The 12,173-nt window shown below is 41.6% G+C and overlaps 1 protein-coding gene across 1 annotated transcript in view; it reads right to left on the bottom strand.

The window, feature by feature from the left end:
* NOX3 (NADPH oxidase 3) overlaps positions 1-12,173 on the bottom strand; it is a 55,847-nt gene that overhangs the window by 35,937 nt on the left and 7,737 nt on the right. The window contains exons 5-7 of the mRNA XM_010965743.2: positions 9,326-9,471; positions 6,685-6,866; positions 2,278-2,407 (exon numbers count right to left, since the gene is read on the bottom strand). Of these exons, the coding sequence (XP_010964045.2) occupies positions 2,278-2,407; positions 6,685-6,866; positions 9,326-9,471 (458 nt within the window). The remainder of the gene's footprint in view (positions 1-2,277; positions 2,408-6,684; positions 6,867-9,325; positions 9,472-12,173) is intronic.

The raw sequence follows: 12,173 nt of genomic DNA, 5'->3' as shown, positions 1-12,173 counted from the left end.
TTCAATTTCTCCATCTATTAAATAAAGGGGCAGGGCTATTTAGTATCTAAGTTTCTTTAATGCTAAAATACTCTGTGGATTCTTAGCTTTATTTTTTCTTCTCCAAAAATACTCAAAAAGTCATGGCACAGTGAGTATTTTATGATAGAAATAAAACCATGTTGATTTAAAAGCTGCAGTAATGAAACTTGTTTCCTCCACTTTCACTCCTGGTTTTTCATTCCTACCAGAAAATAAGAACATGCTGGCTTTGATTTTATTTTATGTGTGTGTTTATGAATGGCCTCTTTTTCTAGACAATGAGATTTCCAGGGGCTGGAACCACATCCCTGAATCTTGCTTCTAGTGCAACGCGGAGTATAGAACAGCCACTTGGCAAATGTTTGCTGAATTGACTCTGCCTCGGTTACAGCTTTTCCCTATACCGCTGACGTCATTCCCTAGTAATTAAAAAAGTGTCAGCCGTATCATTATTATTATTTGTTAATGTTGTGGTTAAATGAAATAAGATGCTTTTTTAGCCCAGGGAGACCGGGCATCTTTTGAGATGGATTGCAAGAGGAATTCTAGAATCTGGAGTCCTGCTCGTGTCTGTGAGTTTGGGTAGAAGGGAGGAGTGAGACAGGAGGGGGGGATGGGGATTGCAAAATATAATTTGTTCCTTTGCTTAGTTCAGTTTGTATGAGGTGGTGTACAAAGCATTCTCAGCCCTAGCATGGGTAGAGTGCACCACTGAAGGTGAACTGATAAATATTCTATTAAGAAAAGTGCCATGAAAATGCACCGAGTTCAGAGAAGCAAAGAGGAGGAGATGAAGTCCTGCAAAGAGGAGGTGGGGGTGATGCAGTGAAGTACGGGAACTCTTTCTTGTCCTTCGGATGCCTTTTGGATTCACAGTGTCTCTAAGGCATCGGAGAGAATACTGTACAGTTCAGCCAAGCGGTAATTGCACAGCCCACACATGCTTTGAATCAGGATCCATTAAAAATAATGGGAAAGAGTGACAACATGAGTTTGGGTGTGCAAGGAGGTGTAGCAGGGGAGAGGGAACAGAGAGGTGGGTAAGTTCCCCCCTTTTAATGATAATTAATGTCAGCATCCACTACTGGGAGCAGGCTCTAGTCTGTATTCATGAGGTGTGGGAGGGTATTGATTTTTTTATGGAGACACTGTAGCTGAAAATTTGAGAGAGGCATTCATGTTCCTCATTAATATGCAGGCTGGGTAGTGGCTACCGATAGTTGAGTTTAAGACACAGACAATCTATACTGGCCATTAAAAGAACCACAGTCTAATGGACACATCTATTCCAGTTCTCTCAGTTTTAAACATTCTTCCTAGCAATTTCCACCCTTAAAATCCAGTGCTTAAATTAATATAGTTGAGGATTTTGGAAAAAGTCAATCACTATATTCCTCATAGGTTGATGACTTAATTTCCTGAATCTTCACCATTTATAGACTATACATTATTATCCCATTTTTTTATGATACATATTTTTTGACACTTGTTTCCTTCTAGTTTTAATCTGCTGGCTTTGTTTACTGGCTTTCGTGCCTTACGCAGCTGTCCCAAGTTTTGCATTATTCTAAGACACCTGAGGAGACCAAAGAAGATTATTATTTCTATTTATCTATGCCACCTACTCCAATGCTTACAGCATACCTGGGAAACCATACTTTTGAGATCTTGTGGACATTATCGTCTACTCTAATTAAGTCTATTTTGAGCAAATATTGTCATTATTTCAGTTTTAGAGGCTTAGTTAGAACAGGAAGTCGATGCATATAAGCTCAAAATGTTTCCATCTCAAAAATGGTGGAAAGAAAGAAGGCACACTTATAAAGAGGGCACGATTCTCATTTGGTTGTTGCTTAACGTTCCTTTTTGATGGGATGCTGTTAATTCTCAGAAAGGAGAGGGGAGATGCTCTGGGGGCAGGGGAGCTGCGCGCACAGAGAGTGGGGGTGGGGGCGCGACCAAACGGCTTGCCGACTCCCCCAGAGACATTACTGTGCTTGGGGGACTATGAATTCCCACACCCAGACATCCATTTTTAAATGTAAGTAGAAGAACACATTTCCAAACGAACAGAGTGCTTTTGGCAGTAAACCTCTCTTAAAATTATCCATAACTCGATTTCTCCATTAGCACACTTAATAAAGAGTTGGCTTTGTCTAGGGGTGACATGGGCTGTTCTTTTTTCAAGCCTATAAAAGCTCAGCTATTTCAAGTGTGGCGACAGCTATTTTTAAAAGCGCCTGGGTTCATTCTTACCGAAGGTTCCTTGCCAGAAAATTGAGGCGCGGGGCACCGGACCGCTGTGTGCCACTCGGCGTGGTGATCTCTGCAGAAGGTGACGTTGTGCCGCGACAGACTCTCGGGGGTTTGACCTCGGACAATCCGCCTTGCCATTAAACAAAACAAAACAAAACCCCCAAGTTTGAAATTGATTTTGTGCAGTCTTGTGACACCACAGATAGTATTCTATGGTGGGCTCTGGAATAACCCTTCCTCTGTCTTGAAATCTGGGCTCTGGGGCATTTCCCTTCACATCTTTAAAAATAGGAATTTAAGTAGTTTCCAGTAACTTTGAAGATCCCAGAAAAGAAGTAAGTGCCCCTCTGTGGTATCCTGTGTTAAATTGAAAGTGTCTATATTAGAGAATTCATAATGAAGGAAAATTGTTTGAACACATCCTTTTGTAGACTGTTGAATTTAATTAGGTTACATCTTGTCCTGATTGCTGATTTGGGCTAATTGGCTAACTTTGTGTTATGTGGGTCTTCTTCAAATATATTGAACTTTGACCCTTCCTGGTTTGTTTCTGAGCATCTAGAAGTTGTCAAGTGAAGAAGTCAAAAGAAGTGCCCAGAATAATGGTATTTTTCCCCCCAGTGACCCCTAGCAGGCTTAGTATTTGACAGGGTCAAAACTGGTCAGCGTGAAATGTGTCTTCAAGATGACATTGTTGAATTTGAGAGTGAAAAAGGAAGTTGGCCTTTGTGAGCAGAGCACTGGATTGAGAGTCCAGTGATCCTGCCGGACTGTATTTGCCACAAATGCAGTACCGATTCACCTTCGACAAGTTGCTTAGGTACAAATTCCTCCATTCACCCATCGGTGCACAGGCTATGAAGCATGTCACATCAGGGTCATGTAATCTAAGACCTGCTCAATTCCTAGGTGTTTATGAATAACATACATTGATTTATTTTTGAGGAACATGGCCCCCACAGGCTGAGAACAGATAGCATCACGCAGTGCAGGTCCTGGGTAGCCTGGTGGAGTGACATGTCCTCTGCTGCACGGTAGGGCCTAGGATGAAGCTTTGGCAATGCCCTTGGAAACAAATCCTGGCCTCTGTCCCAGCCTGTCCTCTGGAAGTCATCCAACTTGATAACATCCCTCTGAGTTAGATGAGCAAATCTATCTGTGAATCTCCCATGAGCAAATGATGCCCAGACACGGGAAGGGTGAAGAGAAAACAGGAGCAGGAGGAAAAGAACCCATAAATTTTAACACTTTCGTTCTCAGGCCTTGGGCAACCTTTCTTATATTATCCAAAGAAACCTCAGAACACTTCTCAAATGCAGTTAAGTATCTTTTTAAAAATATTACACTTTTTATGTCTTCATCTATGCCATCCCATAATAGGAAGATTAGTGAGCTTTAACACATTCCAATAATCCTACTTTACTTGGCGTTTTGTATAGAATTTGCAAATTACTTTCTGCTGTAAACAGTAGCTGTGGAATAGTTCAAGCTGAGAAGATTAAATGAGGCCCTGATCCCCAAATAAGCCTTTCAACTAAGTTTAAGTGACTAAAAAATTTCATCTTATGAAATGTTATTTCAATATTAAAAAATATCTCCTGTGAAATACAGCCCATGGAAATCCTCCTGTGCTTCTGCTATGCCCCAGGGTGGGGATGCAGGGGAGGAAGGATCAGGGCGAGGCCACTATCATTTCTGTGAAGAGGACTTGCAGTCGCACGTGGATATGACGAGCTTCCCGGATGGACTACAGAGGTTAACCCCCTGGCCTCGGCAGAAGAACCCACAGAGGAAGGAAGGCCTGGCAGCCTTTGGGGTGAGACACATGCCAAAGACAGAAGTCAGGGTGAGGGATTACACATTCCAGAGTCAACTACAGATATTTTAAAGTTAAAAGGAACTAGAAAGCCTTTAGTCAGGCAGCAGCAGCATAAATCTGCATATTGAGTAGGTTAGGTTTCTAAAAATCAGCAGAGGAATGGCGGTTTTTTAGGGTCACATATGCCCCCCAGGGGCAATTTTTCCTTCTCCCATGTCTGTGTGTCAGACAAGCTAATGGATGGTGTGGGAGCTGTTAATCCGGCAGGGGCAGCAGCAGAAGGGGACCCCCTTTAAGAAGTGGGGGGCTGGGCTGGGAGGAGCATCTAGTGTGGGTGGGGGGAGACTGGAGGAGGCGGTTGACCTGTGGAGGTCAGATCTAGAAGAGCTGCCACGGGGTCCCGCACGGGGCCACAGTCACCCCGTAGGGTGTGACTTGCTAGGCCACGCAGTCTCTGTGGCCATGTGTTTGCTCCTCCAGATCCCACCCCTGAGACCAGGGCCCTCGGCCCTCAGCAGCTGCCGTGGCGGGAGAACGCTGTGCAGGACCGGGTATCCTGCCGGTGTGGGAAGCGGCAGGAGCGCCGCTGGTAAAGCCACGTGAGGCTTTGCCGTATCACCAGCCACGTTCCTGCAAGTGTCGACGCGTGTTTTATGCAGGAAAGTAGAGGTGTGCTTTCTGCACCGGAACTTTTCTCCGGGGCTTGTTACGAGTAGAGGTTTGGTAGTCTGAAGACTGGTGTCTTAGGTCTGACTCTGCCGTCTATTTGTCCTGGGATCTTGAGTGAATCACTTAACCCTCTGAGCGGCCATTTCCTCCTTATGAAATGGGGATAACAGCACCGTCTCCACTGGACAGGACTGTTGTAGGGGTCAAACTGATCATGCGTATAAATGTGCCTTGAAAATTTAACATAGGGGAAAAGGCATCAATTTATGGAATAATTAATATGGGACAAACTAGCATACAGACATGAACTGGTTAATTGGCCTAGAGCCATTTTGGTAATATTTGAAGAATTAAAAACATTTTATTTGAAGGTGCAATACTTTGGGTGCTGCTCTAACTTCCCGATGAAGAAATTAAGTGTGTCAGGTGGGTGTTGAATGCCAGACCAGCATTTTATGGGATGTTTGAGCGAAAAGGAATCCTAGAGGTCAGATGGGGAAACTGAGGTCCAGAGCATGTAAAAGGCTTGCATGTGGTCACTCTGATGACTAGTGGCAGAGCCGAGGTCAGACTGGCCATTTCACACACTGTCCCCTCCCCCACACAGGGTTTCCTAGTGATGATTTTGGTCAAGCAGAAGTAGTCAGGTTTCAAAATTATATATCCTGATTGAGTTCCAGCCACTGGAATGTGGGTGAGATCAACATGTGCTCCTTCTAAGCCTGTCCCATAGAACTTCTCTTGGATTCCTTCTCCATTCACTGGCTGAGTAGAGAAGACTCCAAGAAACTAAATGAGGGAGGAGCCACAGGGTGGAGGGAGCCTGGGTCCCTGAATGACTGTGAAGAAGAACTTGCTGGCTGATGGCTCTGCAGCCACTGAGACTTGGGGGTTGTCTGTTATAGCAGCTAACGCTGCCTATCCTGACTGATACAGAAGAGATGGGGAAGGTGAGAAGTAGGTCACTTCTTTTACACAGAGGAATCCAGAAGGAGATCTCAACTCAGCGGTGTCTAGATGCCAGCTGCAGGGACACAGCACAGGGGCATGAAATAATTCTTTCTGTGACATCAGTGTGGTGGACAAGCCCAGGGAAGGACAGAAGGGCTTCATTACCCACTGGGAATAGGTACCAGAGCAGGGGCACCTGAAGTCAAGTCACAAATTCCATATTTTTAAAAACAAGACAAAAAACTGGAAGAAAAATAAATAAATAAATAAAGAAAGAAAGAAAGAAAGAAAGAGAGGGGCAAAAAGATGATTGGAACTTCATCTTGAAAAATAAATCAAAAATCATAAAAATTAAAAATAAACTAAGTTCCTTTTCATTTACCAAATTGTGGTAACTCTTCTCTAATTCTTAGAGCAGACAAAAGACAGAATGATGTTTTTCTTTTACTTTCTATATTTTTTTTCTCAAAAAAAAAATTGCCTAAAAGGGTGATGGACACCTTTCTTTTCATATTTGACCATTTGACAGCTCTTATGCTTCAGAGATTTTTTTTTTAATAAAATGTTCAAGAATTAAAAAAAAAGTGTGTGTGTGTATATATATATATGTATATGTATGTATATATATATATATATATATCTCCTGACTAATCCCATATAAATTGGATTATGGAAATAGGTTCTGAATGAAGCATAGATCTATTGTTATCCAGCATTCATTAAAATTCCTTAATCTTATACACATGTCAAGACTCCCCAACAGGGTTAAAATTAGAATTAGAGGAAGAATACAGTCCTGCACCATCTATGTTATTAAAAAGGAGTTTGCCACAGTGAATGTGCTTTTTCACATATTCTGTGTGTCCAGTAGTCCCACACGTCACGTTCCTCCATCAAAAAGGCATTCTAAGACTATTTTGAGGTTCATGGAGATAAAATCTTACACACTGACCACCGTCTGGACTCACCCTGCCCCGTGGACAGCCAGACTGATAAAGAAGATGATGAAAACATGGTGTGTGTACCAGAACAACTCATAGGACATCTGGCGGATGAACTCGGTGGAAGAGGTCATGATCAAGGTCAAAGCCAGAGAGATCAACAGGCCCGAAATGCCTGAGATGGTCGTCAGTGTCTCAGTGATCGTGCTCTAAAAGAAACAAACGCCATGACGTTAATGTCTCAGTCCTAGGTTCCCACTTTAGGATCAATATTTTAGAGTCCACACAGGGAGCAATTCAAAATGCTCTAATCAGAAGCATGTTAGCCTCCAAAAGGGCCCCCCCCACACCTCAAGCTTCTCATCCTCGTCTATGCTCCACATTCACTATGCTCAGATTTTGTCCAGTGCCATTTCATGAACTGTAATTTTTTCCCATCTGTATAAATCAATTGTCATGTTGAGGTTATTATGTTGAATTGAAATGAGTACAATTTATAAAACTGCGTTTTAAGATGAAATACTACGAAATAAAGTTGAGTTTCAAGTTTTTAATTTTCAAAATAAAAATGAGGATCGCCATCTAACATAAGATGCTAATTGCACCTTAACATCAATAAACAAGTTTTCTGGAGCGGCCCCTCAGGGGCATTCCTCATAAAGCAGATGCATACTCTGTTCCCCGGGCAGGTAGGCCTGGCTCTTGCTTCTTAATTGGAAGTCCCATGACTTGCATTCTTTCCTGCTACCTCAGGAGGCTTGGAATAAGGCTTTGTAAATCCCAGGCGATCAATAAAGATACAGCTATTCTTCTCAGACAGACACTGCCAACAGGCCAGAATTCTGACCTGTGAGTGCAGAAGATGGCTACATAGCCTTGTAGAGTATGAATCACAAAGCATTTTGTTTTCATTGTGAGTTTCCTATATTCTGGCCAAATCATTAGCATGCACGCATTGTGGTGCTGTCCTCGAGGCAACCATCGGCTCCGTAAACTCACACTCTATCTTTTGTCAGTGAAATCTCATTAATTTAGGCTGCTTTGAGATCTCCCGGTAATTTGGACAGGGACTTCTCCGTTGTTTATCTTTAGTTCGTAGAGCAAACAGTGGAAATAAAACTGAAAAGGGTATGTCTAAACCATTTAAGAGACTTGTTTTCAAGTGTACTCAGGCATTTTAAAAATCCATTTACATCATACGATGTGCTAATTTCAAATCATTCTTCTTTTGCTTATTAAAGCAAATCCCCACTTCCCTCTTCTTGTGACATATTTATAGAGTGGCTTGAGTTGCTATGTATCCTCTAAAACAATTCCACTGTGTCTCTTTAGAAACACTCTATGATGTACACTTTATTACTGATACCCACCTTTCTCCAAATACCCCAAATCAGAGGGCTTCCTGAACTTAATTAGTACTTACATAATATATTGCTTCTAAAATTCGCAATAACTATATTGAGAATAGCTTAGCCATTTCCTTAAATTGCTTTCAAAGTATTTGTAATAAGTACGACTTATTATATAGTCTCTTCAAAATGTTGAGGTTTATTCTTGGGTGTGTGTAGCAATGAACTTTCAGAGCCTTAGTTGGGGAAAGAGTTAATCCCAGTAGGTGCCCGGATAAAATGCAGCAGCTCAAATGAGGTCCACCCCCACAGGCTTAAGGCATCTGCAGTGTTGACTAATGGGTGTGAAACCATGCTTCTGGTTGTTGTCAGCTAAGAGCACAGTAGCTCTGTTTGATCAACGGCCTGATATTCGAAGTCATCATAGGGTAATTAGGGGTCATGACATGGGAGAATTTCTTCCCAAAAGAGACTTTGAATTTGGCGTGGGCTAAATGGTCACTTTAAAGAGATGGCCTGGGTGGGAATGGAGAAATCTCCATCTCTTGTTGGCCAATACAGATTTTTGAGCTTGGTCAACATGCTGGATACATACTCCAATATGGTAGGATGTGGCAGAAGTTTAGCTCAACCAGAAAGAAAGAGGTAGAGGGTGGATTGAAGGGGAGACTTTTCGTCTCCCCAGGTGGAGCCTTTGGGTTTCTTTTTGGTTACATTTTGAGTTTTCTTTTTGTTTCCCACATGTGCTGGCCTCTGTGCACACAGCTAATTAGCATTAATGATGTCACCAGCTGAGCAGGTCTCATTAGGAAATTAGCTGCTCTGCCCAGGATCAGATTTGGCAAACTAGCCAGTCACATGGGTACCAAAACATGACCCAGGAGAAGGGATCCAGAAAACAATTTGCAAAATTAAAACGCATCCCTGAATTAGACGGCATTTCACATTCTTTATCATTCTAACATCAGCCCCCAAATATCTCATCATAGCTGCTTAAAAAAATGTAAAAGTTCGAATTTTAACAGGTTATTGTACTTCTCATTTAGATGTATTTATTATTTTTTGCCATAAACTAATTAAGTGGCTTTAGTTTGTTTTTTTCTTCTTGCTCACAACCTCTTAGCAACATTGATGGCAGGAAAAATAACTTTTTTTTAAAAGGCAAAATTGATGTTAGCATTTGGCAGAAACCTCTCTCTCTCTCTCTCTTTTTTTTTCTACTAAAAGCTTTAGAAATAAATACAGTATTTCTGATAACAGGATCTGAAAAGGAAGAATTTGAGGGATGAAAAACCAGGTAGCATGCAAAGAGGACTCACCGTGTGGAAGGTCCGGATAGGGTTGAGGTAGGTTTCGTTTGGGGTGTCGCCAAGTTTGGAAAGTGCAGCCAGAAATCCGTCTGCTTCCGCTGACTGGGCCCAGTGGTAGCGCTCCAGGTTACACAGATGAGCGACGATGTGGATGGCTACGGGCGGGGAGATGACAGGGCACACACGCCATGTGGAATTCTTCCTTAGTAGTTACTCTGAACACAATGACTGTACGGTCACGTTTCTCTGTTGTGGTTCTTACAATCTCCAAGGAAGACTGATTTATTTGTGCATCGTTCTCAGTGTCTTGAATAGTGTGAATGGAATACTTCCAAAGATATTGTCTGATTCACCACATTGACTTAAATTATATTAAGACATACAGTAAGTTTCAATTCACTATAATTTAATATAAACATACAATCATTCTGGAAGTAGAATAGATATTACGATATATATAGTTGTATATATAGATATTCTATCATATACATATGTATAAGAAAATACACCACATATGTATCTTCTTTCCCAAGAAATCAGAAAGCATTTTTGTAGAATACTGTACATCGTGCACACTGATATATATGCACATGACATATGTGACAGATACCAGGGAAGATAGTGTTTTTGTTTTTGTTCTCTTTCAGACATTATATTTTTTATTCTTACTCGATACATTTTAAGGTATATATATATGTGTACCTACACACACACACGCACGCACGCACGCACGCCCACCCATGTGTTATTCCTAGTGGACTGAAATAAGCCAGTATTTATGGAACTAAATCTCTCTGTATATTCTTTTCCTTTTTTAAACTTCCAGTTTAGACTCTGCTTTTCATTTTTGGGGAGAGGGGAGGTAATTAGGTTTAATTAATTGCTTATTTCTTTTAATGGAGGTACTGAGATTGAACCTAGGACCTTGAGTATGCTAAGCACACACTCTACCACTGAGCCTTACTCTACTCCCATCTCTGTATAATTTTTAAGACTAAAACCCAGCTTTCTAATTCTGGGAGTTGGTGATGTCTGAGTTCCAAATGAAGAGGTCAAGTTCAAGTTCAAGTGCCTTCTAACTGTCTGTGCTTGATGCTACTCTTTCCCGTCTCATGAAATCTGTAGGGAAGCCAGCAGTCACAATGTCCAGACGAGGATGTCCTGAAGCCTTCCTTGTGAATGGAAGCCCTGCCGGGTGGCCAGTTGATATTTGCCATTGGGATCAGGTTCAAGTGTGAAAAAAGAATTCATTACCAGAGTATAGATGATTTCCCAGTTGATATCCTGGTTCTTTTTTTTTTCCTGCACCCACAGTGAAAAGTAGCAGAGTCTACTACTATGATACCGTCTCTGCAGATTGTGGGTGAATTCTGGGGTCCTCCATGGCTGGGCTTATGTTGTGGGTTGAGGGGTGGGGAGTGAGGGAAAAAGGAACAGTAGAAACTTCTGTGAATATTGGTAGCATTTTGGTTCCCGTGGTCCTCGTAGCAGATGTATTTAGAAATGCCAGCTTCTATTTAGTTTCTTCTCTCTGTCACCTGAGTTCCTTTTAACAGAGCCATTCCCTTTCTACCCTGCAAAGTAGTACTCATGTTTCTTCAAGACCCGACTCAACAGCTGTTTTCTCAAGCCTTCTTCAATTCCACAGGCACGAATGATGACATTTCCCAGGTATTATTGCTCTGAGTATTTATTTATCCCTGCATTTCTCGACGGACTTTGACTCCTCAAAACTTGTTCATCTTGAAACCTCAACGCCTGGCACATTGCTTAGCACCAGCGGGTCCTTAGGCAGATTTGCTGAGTGACCATGAAATCACAGAGAGGGAGACATGGCCAGGAGCTCAATCTGTGTGCAACATTGTGGGAGTAGTGTTTTCCCTGCTAATACGTAGTTTTGCACATTTTTCTTACAGCCTTTACATTAGAAATCAATTTACATACACTTTAGGTTGAAGTTCACTTAAGAAGGCAAAGCACATGATAGTGTTTTTGAGTCTGTGATGCTGACCATCACCTTAGGGGTTTGGTGAGATTACTACCCAAAGGGCAGTGTCTTTCCTCTTATCTTTCATTTATCATCACATGCGGCCACGTCTATGAAGGGGCTGCCTTGTTCAGTTTCAACATCCACAAAGCTAGAAAAGCTTAGCTGTTCGCAGTCTCTTGCAATATGCTGTGTGTAAAATGGGAGCCGTTTGCTAAATTGAACGTTGTCCAGTGTCTTTGATGGCTATTTTCTGATGATTACCTTAAAGTTTTGAAAAAACAGGCAATATTTCCATAGCTAACATACATTGAATACTTACTCTGAACACTGCTATAAATTCTTTAGGAGTATTATCTCACTTACTCCTCAGGTATGAGTCTTATTCCCATTTTACAGACCAGTACATAAAAAGTTAAGGAACCTGTGGTCCATTAATGACAAAGGTGGGTTAAAATCCTGTTTGCCTGATTCCAGGGCCTCTTCTTTTGATCTTTAAGTTATATTGCTTCCTTTTCACTAATCAATAATTATTATACCTTGCTGTTTACTGAAAATGAATTTCTCCTAAGGGCTTGGTTAGAACTCTTTGAATGGTTTGCTTGGTGTCTTTAATCTGGAGTCAAATAGTTTCTCATTGTAGGTGGGTGTAAATATTCCCTTTACATTATATCCCTTTATCCTCACTCCCCTGCTCCTAGCTTTCCCCAGTTCTCCTTCCATGGACTAAAGCACACCAGACAGAAAGGAGCTCTTCCTATTTTACAGAAATGGAGACTGAGCTTCAAGCAAAATTTACTCATACATAATCCACATGTGACCATCAGAAAGGGAACACAGGATACAATGTAGAATGTATTCTACATTCTG

This window comes from Camelus bactrianus, chromosome 8 (genome assembly GCF_048773025.1).
Source record: "Camelus bactrianus isolate YW-2024 breed Bactrian camel chromosome 8, ASM4877302v1, whole genome shotgun sequence".
Lineage (NCBI taxonomy): Eukaryota > Metazoa > Chordata > Mammalia > Artiodactyla > Camelidae > Camelus > Camelus bactrianus.
The sequence above is the reverse complement of the archived record's forward strand: the minus strand, read 5'-3'. Positions and strand labels throughout refer to the sequence as shown.